Below are 27404 nucleotides of genomic sequence, written 5' to 3' on the forward strand. Positions count from 1 at the left end.
CTGAGTCTGCCCTGTGCCCAAAGAATTATTCCAGGTATGCTGTCACGTGCTGTTGCAATATAATCAAGAGAAAACTGTGTACTGGACATACTGGTATTTTATTAAATTTTTAACAAAATGCTGTATGATGAAGTAAAAACATACAACACTACATATTTACAAAGTGACAATCACATAATACTCTTGCCATCAAGGGTGGTAAAGCACCCATGCCTCTGACATCACAACTACATGGATACAGTAACAAACCTTCCCAAAGCACTTCTCAGTACTTGGTTGGATCTCAATAAATCACCTTGATGGATTACTGATGTGCGCTGCAGTCACTATCACTTTTTCAGCAGACATCTAATTCCCCCGAGGTCCTCACTTTTAAATCTAGACACATGCTAAACTGATCTTTCAACAACACAATGTTACATTTTCAACATGGACCCCTTGTCTCTAAATGCATGACTGATCAACCTGTGAATTTACTCCGTATTCAAGTTATACATCAGAATTTAATATATGGAGGTGCAACCTGAGTCTTTGTACTCCTCACAACTTTAAAAAATGTTAAATTACAGACACATATGCAATGTAAAACCATGCCTTTTCAGTGATAGCAAAAGTATATAGCCGTGATATTTTAATTTTACATTCGTTGTTCTTTTCATGTTTAAGTCACAATATACTGACGTGATTCAGAACTTCTTTCTCAAGCCTTGCACAAGGCAACTGGAATGAGACTAAGTCTAAAAACACCATATTGTCAGTGTTTTAATTGGCAACGACTTGTTCAAAAACTGTACTAAACCTACACGACATGTTCCTTTTCTCCATCACATATTACAACAGCAAAAACTACAGGGGGGAAAGAGCAACATTAAGTTCTGCACAAGTAACATGGTGTAAAGATGAGACATGTCTCAGGACAGAATCAGGGCACGGTTGGGAGCGTGGGATTTTAGTGAGCGCAGGTAGCGTCTTGCTTTCTCCGTCATTATGAGCTGGTCTTTAGTCTGTCCACAAACAACTGTCTCCCACTCTTTTGACATCTGAAGAGTAAACAAAAAACATCACAGTAGGTTAGAGTAGAAAAGCTATGTTAAAATACTTTTCCATTCATGAGAATATTCAATCCTTCAAAGGTTAAAGATGGAACTTACTGGAACTGGAGGCGCTGTGCTGGGAAATATGGCACTATCACTAGGTCCCAAAAGGAAGCCCTGATCCAAAATATTTTCATGCCGCTTACTGCAGAATGAGGAGGAGCTGAGAGAAACTAGTACCGGCTCTTCCTGTGGCCAAAATATAAGGACAAAACAATTAGGATGCATCAGATATATGAACAGTCTAATTACACATTTGTCTTTATTTCTTTTATTTTTACCTTGATGGTGTGTTTGGCTTCAATTTTGATGGATTTGCGTTTGGATGTAGGCGTCACCGGGCAGGCTGCGACATCTAAGGCCAATGACTTCCGTACTTTCTTCATGGGAGGCCGATGCTAGGAACAAGAAAACAACATTATAGCTGCAATAAGACAGGGCTCGGCATTTTGAGGAGGAAGAAGATGGAGGAATAGGATGAGGATGAAAAAAGGAAGCGCAGGAAGGACAGGAGGGTCTGTCAGCAAAACTGCTCAGACCATAATTAACTTGTAATTTAAAACTTAAGTTAAAAGTACCTTAGAAACTATGTGTCTCTAATCCACACAGCACATTGCTTCAGTTGGCATTAGCATTTTTATTCTTCATCATATTCGTCATCATGCTTGAACTCACAACCTCAGACACCAAGGACAAGTCATCTACAGACTGGCTTCACACTATGACTCAGTCAATCACCACGGTTGCACGTAAAGCCATTAATTCCTTCAATAATTCATAATTCCTGCAGACAAAAGCTTCTGAACAGCTCAGTTGCTCCTGTGCAGCTGTCCGCTGACCAACAGTAGCCCTTATTACACACAGATAGTGCTATAGGGCTGCTACAAACCTTCTTTACACCTCCTTTGCATTTTCAAACAGAACCAAACGACAGCAACTTCATGCCACTACAGTAAGTGATTGAAGACAGTATGTCGACATCACAGAATCAAAAGAGGCATGAAGGGTGTGATACTTAACAACAACGTGAGCCTCTAGTGTGACGTATAACATATGCATCAGCAGCGCTTTATAAACACTAACTATGGCACAACATGGCAATAGCAATCATTTACAGTCTCTGTTATGTGGCGGCTGATCTGGTCCTATGCTCAGAGGGTATGAAGCTCCTTGACATCATCGTTTTCCCAATTTGCAGACATTTTCGACTGTTGAGCTACTTTTTTAAATCACCCACAGTAAGCTGCATGCATAACACCTTGTCAAAACATCACACCCGTCCTGCCCATGATCCTGTCTTGCTGACTGTCCTGTTTATTCAGACATCGTTTTGGTGCTGCCACTACCTCCAGTGCCGATGATGCGGGACACCTTTGTCCCCCCATTCAGCAACTGTACCTTTTGTACAAAACAGTGAGGCGGAATAACTCTGATAATCCTGCCTTGAAGAGGCAGTGTAAATGAGGCTAGTGGAAGACTGTCATTGTAATGCAAAGCTCCAAGGTGAGAAACAGCAAGTATTTAATGTTGCCAAGCAGTCAAGATTCACCTTCTACAGACAATCTATATTTCTAGTTTAACACCCTACCCTTTGCGTGTAAGATAATAAAGTTAGAGTATGCTAATTCATTAGGATGCACCATTATAGAAAGCTACACCCTGACTTCATGTCTGGGTTAGCTGTTGTTACACTAGCACTTGTTATTTAACGTCATATTCAGGGTTTTTTAGTGGTCTTTTTTGAAAAATGTTGATCTTTACATATTTACATATTTAACGATCCATCTTTAAATATGTAAGATAAATGAGTATGTGACATACTGGCTCTGTATCATCTTTTACTATTATGTATAAATGCTACAGTATATCTTTAACAGGGGTTAAAGGATCAAAATAGGAGTTAGGTATTAAAGTTGACTCGGTTACCATTGTTTTGCGTCTTTGCTCAGGCGGAGGTGAACGTACAACGATCAGATCAATCCCAGAGTCTCTTAAGATGACCTCATTTATGTCATCTTCAAGGTTCGGAGTCTGAGGCTGAGATGACACAGCGGAAGAAATGGTGTTAATGCAGTTCTGATAAAAACCATAAAGTAAGAAGTGATTGCTTTTCGCTGATAATCAAAGATACTCACCAGAGGCTGCAGAGGCCCGTACTTCTCCATGGCATTTTTGAACGGTGTTGGAGTTCGTGGGGTCGTACAGAGGTCAGACTTGTGGTTGGGTGTAACAAATCTACATGAGAAAAAAATGTGAGATTTAAAATCAAATTAAAATCCAATACTGAATCCAGATCCTTTTGAATCCCTTATCAGGCTCAAAGATGTCGATCACCTTTTGTTGGCTATGGCAGAACAGTTTTAGTGGCAGCAGAAGTCATGCTCACAACCTGTGCCCGCAACCTCCAAATGAGACGAGTATCCCATGGGGTTAGTTTGGTATTTTATCACCTGGACCTTATTTTCCCATGTTTTTGTGTCTAAGTGACTGATAGGAAAAACATTTTTGAAACTCGTCTAGTGTTGAGCAAGAGGACCGCAGACTGCAATGTAATCGTAATTGCAATTAAGCATCATCAATTAAGTCCACTGAAAGTGCCCATTTTGCCACTGACAGGCTCAGATTGTTATTTTAAGTGTCTGACAACAACTTGGATAAGATCCCTACAGCTGTAGACCTTTTAGTTTAAGAGTAAGACCCTTTTCGTTGAACCATCAGAAACCCACCAGACTCCATTTAAATAAACAGTCATTTTTATCATTGTAAAACACACTTCATTTAAAATCGAAATAAGTTAAATAAAACTCACAGAAGCCACCCTGGTTTGTCTCTCCATTGTTGTCACAATCACTGAGTCTGGTTTGGTTGAAACAAGCCCTTAATTCACTCAGTAATGAAACGAAGGAGTTGTGAACATGTATAAATAAGCTGGCTCTGTACATCATTGCTTGCTGTTTATTTGAATGGAGTCTGGTGGGTTTGGCAATGACTATTTCGCGTCTGTTTCCTGTTGAATAAATAGGATCTTACTCTTTAACAAAAGGGTCGACCTCTGTTAGGATCCTTTCCGTAAGTTGGCAGACACTTAAAATAACAATCTGAACCTGTCAGTAGCAAAAACACTGTTAGTGGATGTAAATTGACGTTGCTCAGTTGCTTGCAGGAATTACACTGCAGCCAGTTTCGGCCTCTCTCAATATTGGACCAATTTCAAAAATGAGTGCTCCCATTAGTCACCAAGACACAAAAATATGGGAAAATAGGGTCCAGGAAATACAGAAGTTACCCTTTAATATATAAAATGTTTAATAAATTCATGACACATTCAATGAACAACTGTAGAGTATTCAGAGCAATAAATCAGATTCAAATGTTGATATGAATCAAAGTTTAACTGGAGGATTCTTCAACTGACATGAGACTAACAGTTGATCATTCCTTTAGAGACGAGGCACCACTGTGTTGGTCCCAGCTAAGCTGCAAATACACTCAGTGCACTAGTACTACAGAGTGATGGGTCTTTCCTCTCACAAACAAACTTTGTCTGAACACAGATAGCAGCTGCAGAGAGCACATTAACCAGAGAACAAATGTTTCATTTTAACCATTACTGAGTTACTCTGAATAAGCTACAGCTGATCTAATCTGCTAAAAAGAGAGAATCCTTTTACCATTATGTTTTTTCATTACTCTTGAGTGAGAGCGAGGGGAGATAGGAGTTTTGACACAAGGTTTGTTAGCAGTGAAACTTAATGAATCCAGGTATTTTTCCAGAAACTGGATCCAAAATGGAATCAGCTGGTTAGAGACCACTCACACTGAGTTTTCCTTCTGGGTGAGGGGGGTCTTGTCACGCTGTAGTGGTGTAGTAACAATGGCTTTCTGGCTGCAAACTGGCGTGGATGTGAGAGACGGGTTCTCCAGGTCATGAGTATCCTGCTTGGTCCACATGTTGAGGAACTGGAACAACACGTGTTAGTTATTGGACAATCTCATGCGACATTTCGAGCAGCACCAAAGTCAGTGATACAGGATTAAATAACGTACTTGCGATGGAGAAAAGGGCAAGATCTTCACAGGAGTGCTCTTGGGAGTCATGGAATTATTGGCATCCGGAGACAAGGCGATGCGTCTCCGGCTCCGGCGGTTCAGTATGGAGGGCGGAGTGACCCCTCCAGGAGAGATAGGGATGAGCTCTCCCTTGTGGCCTTTGCTTAACTCCTGCAAGGCGCTGCCCTCCAAACGAAACTGATGGCGCTCTGGGCTCGGGCTGTCCTCAGGCAGGTCGAAGGCAGCTAGGTTGCACCAGCCATCAAGATCCTGATGACAGAAGAGACATTTTATTTGTAAGCTGGACATCTAGTCGCCACTCTGAAGTTTTACAACCAGCTACACTTTTTAAATCTTTTCTATGCTTGGTAAAGTATGGAGGTGTAAAGAAAGGTAACAGGTCATAAAACATAAAGATTAAACAATTTCTTATTGCATCATAAGAGGCTTTTTTCTTCTAAATACAATAATAAATATAAATAAAAATGCACAACTGAAGCAGTAATCTATTTTATCTGTATATAACTCAACTTTGTATGCTATTTGTCATTGACAGACAAAACAGGTCACAATGCAGCAGCCTAGATGGGAGTATAAGCTATTAATCACATGTTTAAATGACATGCTATGCGGTGTGGTTTGTTGGCTATTGGGGATAAGTGTGGTCACGACACTTTGAGGTCTAACGTTGATACAATTATCTTGAAAAATATTGATATTCAATACCATTTTTGATACCGCCAGGAAAAGAATGACACTGAGGGCATACATTTTTAATTTTCTTTAAATTAAAAAGGTAACTATAACAAGGCTACATGACATGTCATGACATAACATGATGACAATTTTTCTTCTCTAAGTTAGCAGAGGGTAAGAAACAAATTACTTTTACTCTCATTACTGTAACAAAGTTGTTTTTTTATGTACTTTTTTTAAATCTGTAATTTTACTTTTACTGAAGTACGCAAGCAACATTTACTGAATGAAAACAAAAGTCACATGAATCAATCCTGATAAACTGTGTGAGGATGGAACAAAAGAAAAGAGATAAATCAGCAGCTGCAGGAGAGAAGACGCTGCAGGTGTATCTGCGGCTGAAGGAGGGCAGAAAAACACACAGGTGACTGTCTGCACCCAGCCAACACTCTGGACAAGATGTCGTAAATATTCACGTTCACCTACCAAGTCTCATGGGGTGGGAAGGGTGAGGAGAGGCAGTTGCCCCCCTGGGCTGAGCCAAGCATTTACAACAGTACAAATGCACAACAATTCAGCTAAATCAAGCATCGTGTCCTTTGGGTTATGGTCAGCATTACTATAAGTCAGCATAGTCAAAAAAAAAAGGGTTGCACCCACCTAAAACAAAGGGAACATCTATCTTGATTACTGTTCCACCTAGTATATGTCGCTCAATGACCCAAATCCAACACCTATAATGTTGCTGGACCCAGATGCTTTCTACTGTGTTTGACAAAGTGCCGTTTGTAGAAATTGAATTTACTGTTGGTTTGGACATAAGGGATCATGTTGCCGATGTTGTTCCACTAGGGTGTACGTTGACATTTAATGCAATTTTGCATTAACAACAATAATGTTTTTTACAACACTATGGGGGATACTCACCCCATCCACCATGTCCAGTACTTCCTTCAGTGCTGGGCCAGTAGGGGAGAGAAAGCCGGAGCTGTCCACCACCCAGTTGGTAACACTCATTTCTCCTGAGGTGTCTGCTTCAGTCTTGGGGCTTAGACTGTCCTTTGGAGAGGACGAAGACTTTGATGGCCCTGCCTCGCTGGGGCCGGCTTGAACTGAGGCCGAGACAGGCATCTCCTGCAACTGGTGATCATAATGGTAAGAATACGGACATTAAAAATATGATCACCGTTGTGTAACATACAAGTGTGTTTTCCATCCACTGTCAGAGATTTGATTATTCAAGGCCACCCTGTATTTAAATTGTGATATTTTTCAAATGGATATGATTGGTTGCTTACTGAGGGATGCGTTTTCTGCTCTGGATCTTTTTCTGCACCATCCTGTGAGCAACTGGGCATCTGTGTCACCAAAAAAATATTTTTTTTAAACACTGTTTGCACGGTTCAATACTTTATCCATCCTAGAGAACAACATCATCTAAGGACAGCCCACCTGCACATCTTTATTAACACGGGCCAACAGCTCTTCAAGTTCATTTGGCCTGAAGACCTCCCCAGCATAGAAGCCCATCTCTAATTTCCGTTTGATGGTTGAATTCCAGTGATTCTTCACTGCATTATCCGTTCTGTGAATAAATATAATAACATAAGTCCTTTCGAGAGGATTTATTTCCACATGCAAAACCATGCCAACAGTTAAAACCACCCTCTGAGCTCATGTAGATGGAGAATATTACCTTCCAGGGAGCAGCTTGGCGATCTCAGCCCAGCGGTTTCCGAGCAGACAGTGAGCCTTGTAGATGATGAGGTCCTCCTCTGCTGTCCATGATGACTTTTTCACATTTGGATTGAGGTGGTTGTGCCAACGCTCTCTACACTGCTTCCCCAGTCTGCCCTTCAGATGCTTCGCTACCATTGCCCACTGTTTGTTGCCGTAGAGATTAACAAGCTCTATAACCTGAGAAATGAATGCATCTCAGTAAGTAGTCATTTCAAATTATCATACTGGACACAGTGTTATCACCTGTCAAATGTTAAACCCCTGCACTGCTACCTTTTGAGTCACCTACCTTCTCATCCTCCTCTTTGGTCCAAGGGCCTTTAACCAGCTCTGGATCCAAGATCTTAAACCAGCGGTGCTGGCACTGGTGCTCAGTGTGATTCTAAGCAAAACAAAACAAGCGGAAGAAGAATAAAACAGTGAACGAGATTTCTGTCGCCATAAATTAGCCCAGGAGGCCCTGAAGCTTATTATATATCAGCACCATAAAACGATAATCAAACTCACTGGTATGTAGGTGGCAATATATTTCCAATCATTTGGTCCCAGTTTTTGAACCAGGGCCTTGAGCTTGTCATCCTGTAAACATAAACAAATCAGCTTGTTTATGTTACCTGTCCCACAGAGCCACAGGGTCAGCAGTCACTGCGACAAAATGCAAATAACTGGGGCAAGTCAAGACAATCACCTCCTCTTGTGTCCATTTCACCTTCACTTTCCCACCGTCTCTCTGCTCTGCCACATCAGAATCGGTGTCTGGATGCATGGCCTCCTCCCCATCCTCACTGAGAAACAAACAGCTGTGATGTGCAACAGTAAAGCTGACAGAGAAAGCAGAAACTAGCTGCTGACCCGCCCTTATGGTATGGCGAGGAAGACTTGACTATCAGGTTTATTTATATGGTTGACAGAGACTTGGCGGCTAGCTCATATGCATACACTACTGTTGGCAAAGTATAACATCAGTACAGTATTAGATTTGTTTGGTTGCTGTGATTTAACAGAGTGTCTGGCGTTAAATACAAACTGAACCCTGTTTATCGTGAGTCTACGGAAAAGGGCGGCACAAACAGAGTCCGTGAAGTACTCACAAGTAATATAACGTCAAAAGACCCTTTACTTAGCCAACTGAATGCCACTAATACTGTCATATAAAAAGGTAATGTCGAACATGACTGTGATAAAATAAGTAACCTTGCTGCTAACGCTACCGTTGATACAATACAAAGATCAACTTCTTACCCGCGCGGCCACCAAGACATTTCCCTCTGTTTCTGTTGTTTACGGTCAGGCGGCGATATAACCTGCTGCCCCTGCTCGTCATGTGCGTGTATATTTGGTATTATGTCCTTGTATTCCGCCTGTTTATTGTCTTTCTGAGGAGGCCAGTGGTGGTGGCCGCTGTTGTTGAATGGTAACGTTGCAGCTTGAAACCAGCTGGAGCGGAGCCCCCTAGATGTCCGCGCTCCCGGATTTCTATCTCGCGCCCTTCTCCAGCTTCGAGGCCGGGCGGTGACGTAGATGCGCATTAGATGTGCGCGTTGGATCACGGGCCAGACAGGAAACAGTTTCAAAATAAAATCTTAAAGCGCTTGTGTCAAATAAATAAAATAAAAAACGAATAAAATATATTACCTCCACATATACATTTACAATATAGTGACGAGTATAATCTGTACACCGTCTCGTATAGACTCCTTAAAATTAATATAAAAATGTTTTGTGAGAAAAATGGAAAATAATTAAAAGTGAGAAACAAAAACAGGTCACTGTAAGACTTATTATATAATTATATAAAAACTATTTTCAGCTACTTTGTAATTACGACTATCATCTTGGGGCCTGGGAAATTGTGATGGGCACTTTTAATTATTTTAACACATATATAGACAAATTAAATAATTAACTGGAGAAAGTAATCAACACATTTATTGATAATGTACATTTTCTTATCTGGAGCCCTATTTATTCACATAAAAGTGCTCAGGAATGTAAAAAAAATAGTAATTTTTAAGACAATTTCTTCTTTATAATTAAAAAAACATTTAAAACACACAAAATACATCTTTAAAATAACATTTTATTCACATATTTAATTACAAAATATATATGAAAAACAAAAAGTGATCACAAATGTGTCTGCACTTCTACCAAGCTGTATGTTCCCCCTCCTCCTCCAGATTGATGACCTGCCCAACCTCCAGCTGGGTCAATTAACAGGCAGCTTCAACAGTTTAAAACCCACCTGGAGCTCAGCTGATACTCACTGGCCCAAGGACACAATGGCGAAAGCTTTTGTCATTCAAGGTAAGAAAACTGGTTTTAAAGATAAATATATTCATTAAGGTCAGATGAGATTATGTAATTTTAAGTGGGATCCAACATTTTACCTCCTAGATATGAAAAGCTTTGAGTGCTCATCTCCGTCAGAGCTTGACAAGAAGTTTTTCGGGGAACAGAGTTTGCTGTCTGCTTTGTCGCTGGAACAGCTGTCCACATCAAGAGTGTCAAATGACACAATGGCTGAAGGATCTGACTCCAGGCTGTCTATCCTGGCTTCTCTGTGCCTGTCATCAGACCCCAGTTCTCCCTCTCAGGCCTTTCCAATGAACAACTTGAACACTCAAGAGACTGACAATTGTCACCTGGCTGTGCCTTCACACAGACAGTCCTCCACTCCTCACATGCTTCTTCAAAAGCCAAAAAAGGCTGCTTGTTTTGACCAGTCATACAGTGATCTCACTGCCCCTCAGATGTCGTGGGATGTGTCATTGATTAAAGCAGAAAACGGCTCCATACCCTGCATGGAGTCCAGTGCTCTGGAGTCAACATGGAGTCCAAAACCCCAATCCACACAACATTCACCAGCAGAAGTTTCTCCCTGACATGGCCTAGAATGTCCCTTGAAACACAACCTTAACATGGAGAAAATTCAGAGTTTTGAAAGGAAGAAGTGTAAGGTTTTCAGCTGTGCGTGATTATGTCTGCACAGATGAATCAAAGTGGATTTTAAACACTGGATGTACATGTGAAGGTAAGCTGCCTAGTTTTCTTTCTTTCATTAACTGCACTATCTGGCAAAATCTGCAAATCCTTGTTTCTAACGCTACATTTGTTTTTGTTTTTTTTGTTTTTTTTTGTTTTTTTTTAACAGGATGCATGTGTGAAGATTCCTGCAGAGAGCTCTACACTTTTAACAAAGTTTGCTTAAATATTTAAATAAAAGTATCTGACTATTTGCTTAAGTGTATTGTACATTTTCTTCTTCCAAAATGAATTCTAGAAAGATATAAAAACACATCTCTTGTATATACAGTTTGTTAAACAAACAGTACCCATGCTGATACTGCATCTTCCATGACAGCTGTAATGGTCCCTTTTTACATTCTCCTTTTCTGACGGAATATACTTACATCTGCTTAGCTTCAGTATATTGAAAAGACAGATGAAAATGCTAACATGTTTCTTGAATCCAATCACATCAGAGTGAATGGTGCTTCTGCATCAGCATCATGCTCCTACAAGGGGTAAAACATGTTTTCAGACCAGGCCTTCAACAGAATCTCTCCTAAAGATGTCGGTAATGTTTTTATAAAAATAACCTTATTTCGTGAAACTGACTTATGTCCACACAGCAGTACATGAAACATTTGACCTGTGGAAAAATTTAATTCTGCTCCCTTAATTGCTTCTCTAGGTATTACCATACCTAGATGAAAACAACCAATCAGAGCCAAGAAGTCTCTCTAGCACAGCTGTCAATCACTGCTTGAGAATTCCAGTCAAACTGTTAACCTCGGCAGCGCTGATGAAATATGAATAAAGATTCTGTTACTGCATTGCTTATTTCTCATAGTAAATGTTTTCAGAAACCTATTTTAGTGTGTTCTTCAGCTGTTAAGAGTTTGCTGCGGCTAGTGGGCGGTGCTTGGCTGTTTCCAACATGGCAGCCAGGTCACAAACTAATTTTAAACAGTACACTAAAATGTTTCTGAAAACATCTGAGGTGAGAAATAGGCAATGTAGTAACAGAATCCTGATTCATATTTGATCAGTGCTGCCTAGGTTAACCTTTTTGACGACAGTTTGAGCAGGGATTAACATGATCAACAGCTGCAAGACTAGAGTCTAGAGACCTCTCGGCTCGTTTTCTGCGAGTCATAGCGGATTCTTAGAGATTAGGAGGAGGAAGGACATTATTTGTTTATGCTGCCTCATGTAATGCTGTGTGGGTGTGCTGACAGTTTCAGCAAAAATGAAAAGTTACAAACTACAGCTTTAAGAGTTTATTCGTTCTCACCTGATTGAGTTTCTTGAACTCTACAACCTGAAAGAAAATGTGCTCCAAGATGTGCTTGGCATCCCTCTGATCTTTATCCAACTTTGGAGTCACCCCCAGAATTTCACCACATTTACGCACGTAGAATTCAAGATCATCGTCTGTACCTGTAAACAGAGCGGAATCAAATTAAATGACAGATAAACTAGAACTTAATAACAGTCCTAAACCTAACCAGTTAATGACTTTGTTAAATGGAGTACTAAACTTACATTTATTAGTGAGCTGTGCCAGGCGCACTTTCTCAGAAGAGAATGTCTCATCTAGATCGAACAGGTCCAGCATGGGAGGAGGCAGATCACTTAAGGCTGGTGGAAAGACCTAAAAGATGAGACAACACACACCACTGGGTTTAAACTCGTGGGCAAAATTTCATTTGTATATGACTCCAGAAATGAATTGTGTGGGATAACTGGCTGGGACAGGAGTGCAGGACTGAACTTACAGCAGGTTGGAGCTGAGGCAGAGGCGTCTCAAACTGTGGTGTGATCAACTGAAGTGGTTCATCTTTGACATTGAGTTGCTTGTAAGCGCTGCAGAAAACATTTACAGAAAAATAATTAGCTGTGAAGAAAAAACAGCAGTGATACATGGATAGCCTCCTCATGCATATTTTGCATTCTCACCTGATGACTTGGGGTAAAGTGTCAGTTGATAAATTGAACAATGACATGTCGAATAAAGAGGTGAAGTCCCTGGGGTTTTCATCACCCTCTTGTAAGCACACTCTGAGCTGTTCCGACAGGCACCCTGTGTCTGGCAACATGGTGTAATCTGTGATCTAGGGGACGAAAGGACAAGATGGATGTCCGCTAACTTAAAAGACCATATTTGTGATGCTGATCTCCTGTCAAGTATATCTCCTCACCTCTGGGTCTTCTGCATCAATCTGATTCAGCTGAATATTATCAGCCATGAGCCACTGAAGCACGACATCCTGCAATGAAAAAGTATGACAGGCTGTGGTGCACAAAAATTGATGCATAACAAATTCCCCAGAAGAGCAGAATACTCTTCTACCCTTCTGATATGTTAACCAAAAAAAGTAGCTGCACTCACCATGATTTTACTGTTCTCCTCTTTATCTATGTATTGATCACTGAACATGTGGCAGGAACCTAACACTACCAGCTTGCCAGCCTCCTTTATAAGACACAAGACTTCTGTCAACATCAACTCACAACTATACACCAGTGTTATATGGTCTGGGAATGTGTATGAAAATTATATTGTGCCTCTGACCTTTCCTTGATGGAAGGCCAGGACTGGCCTGTTGAGGGGGAAGCAGACGGAGCCAGTTGAAAGAACAGCCACAGCAGGCTTCATTACACTCAGTGTGGCTCCATATGGGTACACAAATGTGAGTGCCCTACACAAATAAAGACAGAAAAGCTTGTGTTCAGAAACCCTCTAAAACATTAAATATAGTAAATATAAATAGATAAATAGATAAATAGAATATCAGTGCAAATCCCTTACTGTGCATTGTTTCCAACATTTTCATCATCAATAATTCCTGTGACCACTTTGCCAGCAGCCCGACTTATCTCTCTAAACAAGAAAAAGGCAAAATTGTTACTATGATGAATATCAGCGTACAAACGATGCTATTTAAGAGTATTACATTAATTACATCTACATTTAAAGGTGCAGTGTGTAAGATTTAGAGGAATATACTGGCAGAAATGGAATATGATAAGTATGTTCAGCATATAATTGGTTTCCAGTTACTCACAGGAACATCAGCCATTGTACCATGGCAATTTCAGTATGGGTTGGGACGTAACTGATTCAGTTCTACGGAAACTTTTGGACTTTATATATATCAACTAAAAAATTTAAATTGTCATATTTTCTTTACCTTAGAATGAGCCATTTATATCTACACAGAGAGCAGTTTCTTGTCCACGGAGTCAACAACATGTTGCACTGCCATGTGTCTACAGTAGCCCAGAACAGACAAACCAAACACTGGCTCTAGATAGAACCATATTGTGTTCATGTCAGCTTCTGTAGTTAGCAGCTCTTCCACGACAAGCTGAACGGTGTCAGAAATACACAAATTTTTACTGTTAAACTGCTTTATTCAGAGTTTTTAGCAGTTTAAATCACAGGGTGTGTTCGTTTTGTAAAGGAAAGGACCACTGCAGATAATTTGGCCCCTGGTAAAAACCTCCTGAGCGTCTGGATCTTAAGTTATCAGAGAAAAGAGGAGAGAACACATTAGCAGGTGCTGGGGAGTGGCTGACGAGCCAAACAGAGGAGGAGAACCATAATGTAAAACTACTTTAATCAGTGTTTTTACAGGTTTAAATCACCTGGTGTGTTAGTTTTGGAGCCTTCAGTGGATAATTTGGCTCCCTGTAAAACCTCCTGAACACTGAAGGAATCATAACAAGGAGTTCACCCTTGGCACATGGGAGAAGTTTCAGCTGGTTACAATCTGCAGTCCTCACCGCTCGACACCACTAACTCCTACATACTGCTCCTTTAAATACACATATACAGGCTACAAACACTGTGGGACAACTGTACTGCAATATACAGTATACAAGTGGTGTGCGTGATAAAAATATATGCCTTGAGGGCAAACCTGTTCAATACACCATTGGACACAAGTGCCTCCTTAGGATGGAAGTATTTGTAATACACATTCCTCACAACAGCATCTGCGGCAGTGATAGGGAGAAAAAAAACGGCACCACAGAAATTAATACAAACATAACAAAAATACCTGTTACTGCACAGGTAATGTCAACTGTCTTTTTCAACAGATATAAATATTCACCATTGTTGACCATTATTCCAAACTCCTCCAGAAGAAAGTTGATATTGGTGTCATATCTCATTTCTCCTCCTTCACCGAGCATGACCAGGACATTTCCTCCTCCGTCCAGGTAGTGCTTCAGTACCTCAAGCTATAATAAAATGGGACAATGTGAAAATAGACGTGTGAAATCCTGACTGCACATTTTAAAAGCAGCACTTTAAAAGTTACTAGTTACTGCAGTAGCTTGCTGGTAATTAAACTACAGTCATTTGTGCATAGTGATTCAAGTAGTTGAATGACTTTTTTACTTTATTTATTTTTTTGACATTTTTCTGTTGTTAACTAATTTAAAATGAAAGGAATTATCTTTAAAATGTTTCTTTTACCAATGATTCTCTACTGTAATTGAACCCTCTATGACCAACCCTGTCTTTCATCCTGGCAGCTGTTAGAGCACGCCCCTGTGACACATTTGTCAAGCAGAATTTGTAAAACTAAACTTGAATATATTAGTCTTAAGCATGGATTATTGCTCTTTATTAACAATTGTTCAGAGAGGTTGCTGCATGCTATTTTAAAAGTTACTTAACTAACTGAGTAATCCTGCTGAACTCTAGTTTTTGGAGGCTGGTGTCTGACTGATGGACACTGTACACAAAAACAAACCTGGAATTCCTTGCATTTTCCCATGAATAGTGGGGTATATTATTATTTTGGTTCACGTATGACCTGTGAACAAGTAGACATGTTTTGTAATAAACTCAGCTGAGTTACACTGAATGCTGGCATGTGACCTTTTTGTATCATATTTTGTTGTAATTTTTAGTTCAACTTCTTCCAGTATAAATTAACTGGCAGCTTGCAAAGCTAAACTTTCAAAGTGGCTTCCCCAACCCTGCCCACTTCTACTATCTCCAACGCCAACAGCTACTACATGGAAATGTATAAATCATGTTTATGCTATTTTTTTTTTTACTTTAAAAAAATGCAAGCTTTTTTTCTTCTATTCATACATCACCTCTGATGCCGTGAACTTCTCCCTTGGGCCTGCAGTTATCCACAATTTGACACCCTTCAGCTTCTCCAAAGACAGCTCTTCCTTCATGCTGGGGGAGACAGCATTTATTTTGCAGGAATTACTTTGATACCAAGTCAAGTGCTGTGCCAGCCAACACAAAGCAAGTAGCCACTGTTCGCAGAAATAATTAGTGTTATACCACAAACACTTACCTTTGGATTTTCCATTGAGCTCGTAGTCTTTTGTGCATGGACTTGTATCCATTGTTCGTGGTAAACAGCTCTCTTTTCGACGAATTGAAGACGACAATGTTGTGCTGTTCCCTCTCCATTCTTTATCGGATTCACTCATCAAACTTGCCTCTTATGTGCATCCATACACCTGGAAACGCGTTGTACCACCAAGTTAGATCCCATTTCATTCGCTATGAACTGTCATGAATAACGCCAGGTTACATTATAAACGCTACTATCTTAGCTTAATATGAACTGAGTTGTTCTGTGAGCTTTAAGTGACATTCACGTGAATACTTAAGTAACGTAACAGGTAAACATAAGGCTAGCATACCGTTAGCAAACATAGCTAACATAGCTACTTAGTTATTCGTTACGTTACGTTTGCCCTGTGACGTTAGTTAATAGCTAAGTTAAGCGTTACCTGGCGTCCATTACCTTAAATTGGCGTTCACCGTTTGCCACGAACGAGTTTTTTCCTATCCATACAGTAAAATAGAGTTAATGAAAAAGCGTTGCCCGAGTTACCTTACAGCTCTTCTAGCAGTGATGCATGATGGGAAAAAAAGTGGTAACCAAGGGCGCTAACCACATAACAACCAAGTAGTGCGGCAGGCAGCAAGAGGGTGGGTGGAAAAATACATACTGACACAAAGCTTACAGTGTGTATCTAATGATCATCTTTGTGTAACGTTTTCTTAGCCGTGTCAAATGTAGCTGTATTATACAATAATTTCCGTATGCTTATTTATTCAGACTCTGATTATGCTCTTATCAAGCCTGCTACCTTGTGGAAATTGTCAGCTATTGCAGGTGGACGAAGTTATGTCTTGTTCCACAATCATTTCCCTTTTTAAAGTCATTCCTGGAGGATCAGGCTGTACATTCACAGATGTCTGGCTCTACAGTGATTGTATCTATTTCATTCTCCATTACAGGGTCAGGTTGTACATTTTCTTGACCGTCCTTCTCCACAATAATTTACATTTTCCACTGTCCACTGGTGAATCAGGCTGTTGCTTTCCTTCACTGTCCTGCTCTACATTCCAGTCACCTGCTGTATTCTCGTTAACAGGCAGATCTTTACTTAAACCCATGGGACAGCTGCTGGTAGTTGCATTTGCTGGACAGGTATACAAATGTTGTGCCATCTTAAGTTTCTACTTTGTGGAACTTTTGGACTGTTCAATTTTTTGGTTACCTCTTTTCACAACCAAGCCCAGTGGCAAGCAGTTTTTCCATTATTAGCCTATTAATAACGTAAATATTGCCTTTCCAAAAGTGTCATCAAACAAATGGCCATACTTTATACTTCTCATTTTGTCATAGTAATATGTGACCTGTCAGAACTGTCACACTTTAAAACTTACAGCTAACTCCCTGCAGCAGAATTGGGTCTTGACATTGTTGAATTTTGACCATTAATAAATATTCAAAGTAATGGAATACATTTTGCACAAGTGTGATAAAGTTATAAACACGTCTCATCTAATAAATGACAAACATTCATTCATTATAACCTTTTAGTCTTTATTGGCTGAAAAAAACACGTTTAATAAAACAATAATTAATTTATTATCATTATATTAATCATTTTATGTATAAAACTTAACAATATTTCTGTAATTACAGTTACAAATAATTAAAACTGAAAGAAATCTCATGGATGTGCTTATAGTTTGCTGGGCTCTGTGACTGGTTTCACCCTCAGGACACCCTCCTGGGAACACGAGGCAGCCAGCACCCCATCTCTCCTCCACAGTCGGCCCTGAACAAGTCCCCTGCTGCCCCCTGTCGGACACAAAACAAACCACATGTTAGGCCTAAAGCAGAATGCAGATAAGTGTCATCGGTGTCCAGGCTTTTAATAAGCACAGCTGAAATGAACAGTAAGCATTAAGCTACAACAGTAGCATACAAAATATACATAATATTCAGAAATGTACAGAGATCAATTTAGTCTTAACTGTAAGGGGAACATTTTACAAAACATCATAATTATAAGAATTTATTTTAAAATGTTGTCACTGGGAACTCTTTGTACTAGGAAGCTTTGTGAATATGCCCCAGAGGAGGAAGTAATGAATTACATTTACTCCTGTTATTGTAACATAGTTGTTTTTTTGTGAGTACTTGTACTTTTTGGAATATTTTAAGAAACCTCTAATTTTACTTTTACTTAAATACTTTTTATCACAAGTATCATACTTGGCTATATTTCAAGTCACATCCATTACTGAGCAAAAACAAAAGTCACATGAATCAGTAATGAGGATGTTTGGAGAACTGAACAAAAGAAAGGCAGAGGAGGGCAGAGCTCAATAGAGATGACAGTCTGCACTCAGCTGACACTATGGAAGAGAAACATGTTGTAAACGTTTTTAGTTGGTGTCTGCTCCAAGAATCGGCATGCCATGTTTGACTGATCTGGATAGGGCCCGTGCGATAGGGCAAATTGAAACTGGTGTTCCGCAAAACCAAGTTGCGGCATTATTTGGAGTGAGCCCTAGTGCCATCTGCAAAGTGAAGGCCAAGTTCCATATAACTGGGGATGTCAGAGACAGGCCGTGGAGTGGGCGTCCCAAGAAGACGGCACCCCAAGGAGACCGTTTCCTCATCCTGTTAGCACTTAGGAACAGTAGGCAGTCTTCTACAGATTTGCAGTCAAGGTTTGCAGGACGATATGGCCAACGGCTCTCTGCCCAGACAATCCAGAACAGACTGCACACAGCTAATTTCCGGTCTCATAGGGCTGCCAGGAGGCCTGCCATGACTGCCCTTCACCGTCAGGCCCGTATGAGGTTTAAGCTGGTGTCGGCAACACGTGCACCAGAACCTGAACATGTGGAAGAACGTTATGTTCAACGATGTGTCCAGATTCTGCCTATGGCAGTTCTATTGTAGGGTCAAAGTGTGGAGAAAACGCAGAGAACACTTTGCTGATTGCTGCACCAATAGAGAAACATCTTTTAGTGGAGGCAGTGTGACGGTGTGGGGCGGCATCTCCCTCACTGGAAAAATGAGGCTTGTCATCATTGGAGGCAATCTCAATACAGAGAGATATTGAGATGAAATTCTGCAAGGAGTGGCAATCCTATATCTCCACAGTCTGGGACCCAACTCCTCCAAGATGACAACGCTTGCCCCCACAGAGCGGGGTTTATCAGAGACTACCTCCAGAATTTGGGAGTGGAGAGGATGGAATGGCCTGCCAGCAGTCCTGACCTCAACTTCATTGAACACTTGTGGGATCAGCTTGGGCGTGCTGTTCGTGTCAGTGACCAACACAACCACGTTGGGATGCCATCCCACAGCAGTGTGTGACCAGGCTGGTGACCAGCATGAGGTGGTGCCAGGCTGTTGTGGCTGTGAATGGTTCTTCCACAAGCTACTGAGGCTCCTGTTTGTTAAATGAATACATTGTTAAAAAGCCAATATGTCTTGTTTCTTCACACCTCAATCGTCCAATCCACCAAACAACACCAAACAAGAGTCAACAAATTTTTCATGGGCGCAACTCACATACTCAGCTCTGAATGACCCATAACTAAGGGTGTCACAGGTTCTGCTTATATTCCAACTGTAGTCCCCCCACTGCGGGGGAGAGAAGTCATTACCTGTAAATGGTAAAGAAAATATTTATGTTCAACACTTTCTCCAGTTGCTAAACTGCACTCCTTGCCAAGGCACACTCACTAACCAAGCAGGAAATAAAATGACAACACTGGTTCCAGTGTCACATTTCAATGACATTAATTAGAAACAGTCAGGTTTGTTTGTAACACACTGGAAAAACAAAGCAGAAACTAAATCTGAAGGGATTTTACAGGTTCAGGTTATGCAAAGCATCGGGTTATGGGTCTTAAAGTTCCTGCAGTGGAAAAAGGTCAAATTGAGGTGCTGAGACAGAACAAAATAGTACAGCAGACAGAAATGAACAACAACCTGACCTGCCCATGGGCTCTCACACTCATACAGCATCCACTCATCACTGCGGAAGGTGTTGTGGAACCACATGGCATGGTCCAGGGAGGCTGAGAAGTGCGCCCTGTAGTTGGGATAAGGCAGCAGCGCCGTGCCCAGGAATGCAAAGTCTGATACATAAGCAGCAACGCAGCAATGCAGCTTCATGTTGCCTTCACCTGTATAAACACACAAATAAAATGCATTAACAACCACTGTTTGGATTGTATTTTCCATGGTATATTTATTTTCATATTGCATATATTTGGGATAATTTTATTATTTTGCATAGCACTGAAATTATTTACTACTACTCTCACAATCTGCCCTATTTCTATATCCTGACTATATGTAATTGTGTTGTATCCCTACTTTGGCTGCTGCAGTCATTCAGTATCACAGATGACTCTCAGCTTACTGTTTCATTTAAATTCAAGAATTGGGCAAATATAACGCAATGTTCAGGAACCATGCTATTCAGTTCTGAGAATACCCTCCCATTACACAGTGTAGTATGGAGATGATTTAATATTTGTCATGTAATGCAATGCAAATGTGCATTAAATGCATTTTACCAATATATCCTCGTGCTCGCACCCAGAACAGCTTCTTCGGCTCACTTGCAGCATGTCTGTAAAAATGTGGTGGGTTGACTGGCTTTATCTCAATGGGGACCTCATTAGCCAGTAGTTTGTTAAGGCCTTGTCTTGATTTATCTGCCAGGTCTGGTTTACTGTCAAACATGAGAAAAAAAATACAGACCAACAGGGCTAAACTTCAAATATTCAGTTTATAAAACCATGATAAAGAAAAGCAGCAACTCATCACATTTGAGAAGCTTTAACCAGAAAACATTTGGAATTTTCACTTGAAAAATGACTACAAAGATTATTCGATAATAGAAAATAGTTCAATTAATGTCATGTCGACAGACTAATTCATTATCAACTAGTCTTGGCAGCTTTACCTGAGATAAAGATGAATAAGCTCCTCTACAGTGAGGAGGTCTTCAGGCTGAGGGACCTGTGGCATGGTGAACTGGTGCTGCAGGGGACTTGGCTGCAGCAGTTGGAAGGACGCTTGGCAGATAAATATCGGGTGCCCGTGCTGGATGGCTTTCACAGAGCGTACTGTAAAACTGCGACCATCTCGTGTGCGGTCCACCTGGTACAGCACTGGAACCTTTGGATCCCCTAAAAAACACCCAACAGACAGCTGTGAGGACACAATACCTGTCAGGGACTGACTGTGGCTAATTTACCAGGTCATTCCATTGATTCTGATAGGACTGCAGTCAGTCAGAATCTGTGATAGAGGCCTTGATGTTCACAAACACTGATAAACTAATTGTAAGGTGAAGCACATGGGTCACTGTAACTGTAACAGTGATCATTCAATCATTTATTGTGTATGGAAAATTAAACTCCCCAAATCACCACCAAAGTTGATCAAGATTAGGCAGCATAAGAAAATGTACATGATGCCTGGGACTTTTTTTTAACACAGAGTATAATGAAGTGCTTGACAGACATGCTCCATGGCAAATGGTTAAGGTCAGGGGTGAACATCTACCCTGGATCACCCCTTAACTTATTAGTCTCTTTAGGCAGAGGGATAAAGCATGGTCAACTTAGAAACCAGAGTAAAGTCAAAACCCGTAATGCCAAGTCTAATTATTATAATGATTGTTTGAACTCTGATTTCAAAAATCCAAAACAATTTTGGCAGAAAATTAAATCTATTACAAACACCAAAGAAAAGCATACTATTAATCAAATAAGAGTTGATGATACAATTTTACACGACTCTTTCTGTTGCTCAAGCACTAAATCAGCATTTTTCTTCTGTCTGTTCTACTCTCCTTTGTGTTTCATATACCAGTGACTTGTGTGGTAACACTCCACCTTCTTGCAGCTCTTCTTTCTCATTCAGAAAAATCATGCCAACTGAAGTACTGAGTGCCATTATGGAATCCAATAGAAACAGTAGTGCTGGACTTCACGGTCTAGAAAATAGATATATTAAACTAGCTGCCAATGTTCTTATGTATCCTCCTGCAGATTTATTTAATCTCTCACTTTTAACAAGTGAATTACCTACCATTTGGAAATCTGCACGAATCACTCCACTCCATAAAGCAGGAGATGTTCTTGACTGTAATAATTATAGACCTATATCTATTACTTGTTCAATTGCTAAATTTTTTGAAAAACTGGTCTATTATCAACTGTCACAATACCTCAAGACTAATAATATTCTATCACCTTCTCAGTCTGGCTTTAGATCCAATCGCTCAACAACTACTGCCTTGTTGAAAATAACAAATGATATTTTTACTGCAGCAGGTATAGGTGAAGTTACTGGTGCAATATTCATTGATTTAACCAAAGCATTTAATTTTGTTTACCGTTTGTTATTAGATAAGCTTCATAACATAGGTCTCTCTAGTAATGCAATTTTGTGGTTTAACTCCTATCTCCATAACAGGAAACAATGTGTTGTCTTAGATGGTAAATGCTCCGACTTGTTGGTTCAGGAAAGGGGTGTGCCCCAAGGATCAACCTTGGGACCCCTTCTTTTTTCTTTATACGTTAATGATTTACCATCCATCCTCATTAACTCCTTTGCGCAACTGTATACAGATGACATTTACACATCGAAATCTGACTTATCTGAAGTTCAAGCCACCCTTCAATCTGACTTCAATATTCTTGAAGATTGGCTCTTGCACAACAAACTACTTCTTAACAAGAAAAAATCTTTCACCATGATCTTTGGCACAAATTGCAAATTGAAATCCACTGCAGGCCCTTGTCTTATATCTTGTAAAGACGGTACTCCTCTGCAGAAGGTTGATAAAATCAAATATCTTGGTGTATGGCTAGATCCCACCTTATCATTTAAAACGCACATTGATCATACTGTACTGTACCTAAGGTTAATTGTCGAATTAATATACTACATAGGTCCAGAAACTGCTTTACTCGTAGTGTCCGAAAGAAACTTGTTAATCGACTTATTCTTCCAATATTATATTACGGTGATGTCGTGTATATTTCTGCATCTAAATGTGTGCTAGCTCCCCTTTTAAATGTGTATAATAGAATCTGTAGATTTATACTTGAATGTCCCTATCATACTCATCATTGTTCAATGTACTAGACTCTTCAATTTCCATCTTTACATATAAGACAACAGATTCACTGGCTGCAATTTATATTTAAACATATTTACTTTAACTACCCCCCTTATCTTAAACAATATTTTGTCCAACTTACCTCCAATTATCAAACCAGACACTACACTCAACCTTATTCTTCTGTTCCACGTACTAGTAAATCAATCGGTAGAAAAGCATTTATGTTTAAAGTTCCAAATGATTCAAATCACTTCCCTGTGGGTATTAGATCTTCTTCATCCCTAAGCTGTTTTAAACAAGCCCTGTCTTTCTATTTGGAAACAACTTGTTCATGCTTTCATTGAATCTGTCATACCTTATTGAACATCTGTCCAAACTGTGGTTGCAACTTGTTTGAATGACTTCTGTTTGTTTGTCCTGTCTTGTTATATTATTTTCTATTGCATTGTTTGTATTTTATTGTATTGTATTGTATTGTCTCTTATTCTGTTGTATTGTTTAAATGATGTGTGTGTGGGACCCCCTCGAAAACGAGTTGTGACAACTCAAGGGGTTTATCCCATGAATAAACAAACTTCAAGCCTGTAACTGCTGTTATAGTCTTCTGTAGATTCATTCATTCTATCAAAGATCATTTGCATCAACTATGAGCCTGCTTTTCAACATTTGGTTTGCACCATTGTTGGCCAGCACTTTTAATTTTTTTTATTATTATTATTTATTTATTATTTTTTTCTTTTAAAATGATGCTAAATCTTACCTGTTCGTACAAAGTAGCAGTGGAGAGAATGAGCATAGAAATGATCTCCGACTGATTTGGCAGCAGCAACGAGGGCCTGGCCAACTATTTGACCCCCAAACAAACGCTGGGTGCGGGGCACCCAGTGGTGCGTCCCTCTGGGGAAAAATAGCAAAGCAATTTCATTGTATGTAAAGCAGTCCAACAAGATGATGCATTGACAGTAAGGGTGATCAATGCAGTGCTGTGAGTATGACTTCACCCAAATTTATTGGATTCAAATACAGCAACCACAGATCCTGCCACTGTGAAGTGAATAATGGCACTGTGCCAGAGAGGTCTTGTCTTTGCTTCATTAAAACTACATAACTATTTCACAAATAAAAAAGATGAAGAGGTATTTATTCAGACCTGCCCTTTTCATTGTAACACTGATGTGTTAAAATGTCAGCTGTACTAAAATGTATGTAGTTGAGTTGCAGCTAATTTAAATTATTCTGGGACGTTTTAAGACCCTGCACACATACGGTACACGCCCACAGGTGCTCTGACTCCAAGGCCACCTGTGGAGTTTTCTTGTACTGTTTCATTGTTGAATTGCAGGAATCCAGTAGAATTCTGCTCAAAATGCCCTTGACTTGTCAAATTTGGAAGTATTCTAATGTACAGTTTTGGAGGTCATAAATAATGCATGAGCACATCCTCCATTTTCCACATTCATCTCAGAAAGAAGCTGGCAAGAGATTTAAAAAGTCACGAGTATGAGGAAACAAAGATGTTTCAAGGAAGACTAACTTTCAGACTGACAGCTTTAAGCTGATGTTATGTTATGGTTTCATATTTTGATTGGCTTCTTCTTAGAACTGTTTTTTAAAGTTATTTCCTGCTTTTTACACACCCTACATTTCATGATGCTGCCTTAGGCCATAATGCTCCTGAGTTTTTCACCCTGTTCAGCTGTTCATGTTTTGCTTTCTATGATATGTTGTGTGTTTCATTTGTTGTCTGAAAGCATTCTGATGTTCAGTTTTGGAGGTCATAAATAAATTGGACACTAAATAAATTATTCAGTGACCCTGACTATAACTATATAAAATCTGAAATTATTCTACTGTACAATTTTGGAGAATATTAAAGAGAAATATCCAACATCAAAATGCACTGCAGCACTGTCTTATATATGAATCTTTCCTTGATAGGTTTGCTGAAAATTTAAGTGTAGTCCTGTTCTGAATGACACTCACTATGGCCTTACAAAATTAAAGTCATTTTACTCTTCTGTTTTGGAGAAACTTTACGGGAAAGTCACCCATTGAAATCTTTAATCAGCCTGCAGACACCATTTTAAAACATTAGGACATTTTTGGTGACATCAAATTTTCAACATGTTCATCAAATGATGTGTGGGATAATACAGTATCACTGCATTAGGTCTAAATAGTTCAGTGCCATGTTCATTTCTATTTACTCAGTAAATGCACTGAACCTACAGAGTTGTAGCTCACTTGTTTCATTGTATCAACAATATGTAAAAAGCCTCTGTTCAACAGAAATGTGCAACACCTGAAGGACTCATGCTGTGTTCAGGTCATATGGGATGGATGGGAACACTTCTTATCTTTGGCTTATTTCAAAGTGCTTGTTGACTCAAAATTCCCAATGCATGAGCACATCCTCCATTTACCACATTCATCTCAGAAAGAAGCTGTTGACAAGAGATTTAAAAAGTCACGAGTATGAGGAAACAAAGATGCTTCAAGGAAGACTAACTTTCAGATTGACAGCTTTAAGCTGATTGTCTTCTTTGTGTTGTGTCTCTCGTGACCTGATGTTATGGTTTCATATTTTGATTGGCTTCTTCTTAGAACTGTTTTTTAAAGTTACTTCCTGCTTTTTACACGCCCTACATTTCATGATGCTGCCTTAGGCCAAAATGCTCCTTTGAGTTTTTCACCCTGTTCAGCTGTTCATGTTTTGCTTTCTATGATATGTTGTGTGTTTCATTTGTTGTCTGAAAGCATTCTGATGTTCAGTTTTGGAGGTCATAAATAAATTGGACACTAAATAAATTATTCAGTGACCCTGACTATAACTATATAAAATCTGAAATTATTCTACTGTAGAATTTTGGAAAATATTAAAGCGAAATCTCCAACATCAAAATGCACTGCAGCACTGTCTTATATATGAATATTTCCTTGATAGGTTTGCTGAAAATTTAAGTGTAGTCCTGTTCTGAATGACACTCACTATGGCCTTACAAAATTAAAGTCATTTTACTCTTCTGTTTTGAAGAAATTTTACGGGAAAGTCACCCACTGAAATCTTTAATCAGCTTGCAGACACCATTTTAAAACATCAGGACAATTTTCGTGACATCAAATTTTTCAACATGTTTATCAAATGATGTGTGGGATAATACAGTATCACTGCACTGGGTCTAAATAGTTCAGTGCCACGTTCATTTCTATTTACTCAGTAAATGCACTGAACCTACAGAGTTGTAGCTCACTTGTTTCATTGTATCAACAATATGTAAAAAGCCTCTGTTCAACAGAAATGTGCAACACCTGAAGGACTCATGCTGTGTTCACGTCATATGGGATGGATAGGAACACTTCTTATCTTAGGCTTATTTCAAAGTGCTTGTTCACTCAAAATTCCCAATGCAGGAGCACATCCTCCATTTACTACATTCACCTCAGAAAACTGTTGGCAAGAGATTTAAAAAGTCACGAGAATGAGGAAACAAAGATGTTTCAAGGAAGAAAGTATATTCCAGACTGACAGCTTTAAGCTGATTGTCTTCTTTGTGTTGTGTCTCTCGTGACCTGATGTTATGGTTTCATATTTTGATTGGCTGTGTTGATTGTCATCTTAGAACTGTTTTCTGAAGTTATTTCCTGCTTTTTACACGCCCTACATTTCATGATGCTGCCTTAGGCCACAATGCTCCTCTGAGTTTTTCACCCTGTTCAGCTGTTCATGTTTTGCTTTCTACGGTAATAACTTTATATGTTGTGTATGTTATTTGTTGTTTTAATAGCCAGTGGGGCCGAGGGACAACAGCTGAGAAGTAGCCTTTTGGCTAACTGTCTGACTTCACCTATTCTGAACGCACCATTAATCAACGACAGTTATAAACTTTAGCTATGCAGCTACCTGTACAGGTCTACGTCGAGCTTTTCCAGGTTTAAAACGCTGGTGACCAGGACGCTCTTCAGGTCCTGGGTATGCTGACTTGATGGACTTTCCAAGCTCTCATCTTCAAGTGGTTTCGGTGACACAGTACCCCCTGAATCATCACAATTATTAGTGGAGTCGCAAGCGCCACAGATAACACCCACCACTCTTTCTGCCATGTTGTTCTTCTTCGTCTTTAGTTTTAGTGTCGGGCTACAAACCAACGTTGAAGGAGCATGCCGCCACCCACTGTACCGGAGTGCGTAACATCATGACTTCACATAAACGTTATAATTCAAATAAAAACTAATCTTTCTGAAGAAATTATATTCTGGTTATCAAGCCAGTTTCATTGAAATATTTAAACCCCTATTTCTAATAGACCCTTAATGATCCACTCCCTTCCCATATCTACCAACCAGTCCTTTCATCCAGACTTT

General features: G+C 39.7%; 3 protein-coding genes across 4 annotated transcripts; all 3 read right to left on the reverse strand.

The window, feature by feature from the left end:
• Positions 1-80: 80 nt before the first annotated feature.
• On the reverse strand, positions 81-9087 carry mybl2b (v-myb avian myeloblastosis viral oncogene homolog-like 2b). Its single transcript, XM_033625955.2, has 15 exons — positions 8823-9087; positions 8269-8365; positions 8088-8159; positions 7870-7962; positions 7537-7757; positions 7293-7425; positions 7139-7198; positions 6768-6980; positions 5142-5414; positions 4912-5054; positions 3230-3329; positions 3021-3131; positions 1376-1492; positions 1152-1283; positions 81-1040 (listed from the first exon to the last, which is right to left on the reverse strand). The coding sequence occupies exons 1-15, from the start codon at positions 8840-8842 to the stop codon at positions 912-914; spliced, it is 1914 nt and encodes a 637-aa protein (XP_033481846.1). The 5' UTR covers positions 8843-9087; the 3' UTR covers positions 81-911.
• A 553-nt stretch (positions 9088-9640) lies between these two features.
• ift52 (intraflagellar transport 52 homolog (Chlamydomonas)) lies at positions 9641-16562 on the reverse strand. 2 transcript variants are annotated; one of them, XM_033625697.2, is made up of 14 exons: positions 16469-16562; positions 15920-16088; positions 15708-15795; positions 14708-14837; positions 14513-14588; positions 13399-13470; positions 13162-13288; positions 12979-13062; positions 12788-12856; positions 12546-12700; positions 12365-12452; positions 12132-12240; positions 11881-12026; positions 9641-11098 (listed from the first exon to the last, which is right to left on the reverse strand). In XM_033625697.2, exons 2-14 carry the CDS (start codon positions 16036-16038, stop codon positions 11057-11059), a joined length of 1305 nt encoding a protein of 434 aa, XP_033481588.1. In that variant the 5' UTR covers positions 16039-16088; positions 16469-16562; the 3' UTR covers positions 9641-11056. The 2 variants fall into 2 exon arrangements, with proteins under 2 accessions (XP_033481588.1, XP_033481586.1); XM_033625695.2 differs by having other exon boundaries at positions 16379-16508.
• Positions 16563-17456: 894 nt separating this feature from the next.
• On the reverse strand, positions 17457-27169 carry acot8 (acyl-CoA thioesterase 8). Its single transcript, XM_078175150.1, has 6 exons — positions 26944-27169; positions 23803-23939; positions 20871-21096; positions 20479-20636; positions 19891-20082; positions 17457-17731 (listed from the first exon to the last, which is right to left on the reverse strand). The coding sequence occupies exons 1-6, from the start codon at positions 27141-27143 to the stop codon at positions 17613-17615; spliced, it is 1032 nt and encodes a 343-aa protein (XP_078031276.1). The 5' UTR covers positions 27144-27169; the 3' UTR covers positions 17457-17612.
• Positions 27170-27404: the final 235 nt, after the last annotated feature.

The sequence above is a fragment of the Epinephelus lanceolatus genome, chromosome 1, assembly GCF_041903045.1.
Source record: "Epinephelus lanceolatus isolate andai-2023 chromosome 1, ASM4190304v1, whole genome shotgun sequence".
Taxonomy (NCBI): Eukaryota; Metazoa; Chordata; class Actinopteri; order Perciformes; family Serranidae; genus Epinephelus; species Epinephelus lanceolatus.

Excerpts from the sequence above, each read along its gene's own strand:
- mybl2b (XM_033625955.2), bottom strand. The coding sequence starts at position 8,842 with ATGTCTTGGTGGCCGCGCGG. Across the intron at positions 7,199-7,292 it reads GTGTTAATAAAGATGTGCAG|ATGCCCAGTTGCTCACAGGA; the intron begins GTGGGCTGTCCT and ends TTGGTGACACAG. Across the intron at positions 3,330-4,911 it reads ACCCAGAAGGAAAACTCAGT|ATTTGTTACACCCAACCACA; the intron begins GTGAGTGGTCTC and ends TTTCTCATGTAG.
- ift52 (XM_033625697.2), bottom strand. The coding sequence starts at position 16,038 with ATGGAGAGGGAACAGCACAACATTGTCGTCTTCAATTCGTCGAAAAGA. Across the intron at positions 12,241-12,364 it reads TGCCTCAGCTCCAACCTGCT|GTCTTTCCACCAGCCTTAAG; the intron begins GTAAGTTCAGTC and ends CTCATCTTTTAG. Across the intron at positions 11,099-11,880 it reads AGTTCAAGAAACTCAATCAG|GAGCATGATGCTGATGCAGA; the intron begins GTGAGAACGAAT and ends TACCCCTTGTAG.
- acot8 (XM_078175150.1), bottom strand. The coding sequence starts at position 27,143 with ATGGCAGAAAGAGTGGTGGGTGTTATCTGTGGCGCTTGCGACTCCACT. Across the intron at positions 23,940-26,943 it reads CTCGACGTAGACCTGTACAG|AGGGACGCACCACTGGGTGC; the intron begins GTAGCTGCATAG and ends ATTTTTCCCCAG. Across the intron at positions 20,083-20,478 it reads GCGAGCACGAGGATATATTG|GTGAAGGCAACATGAAGCTG; the intron begins GTAAAATGCATT and ends GTGTTTATACAG.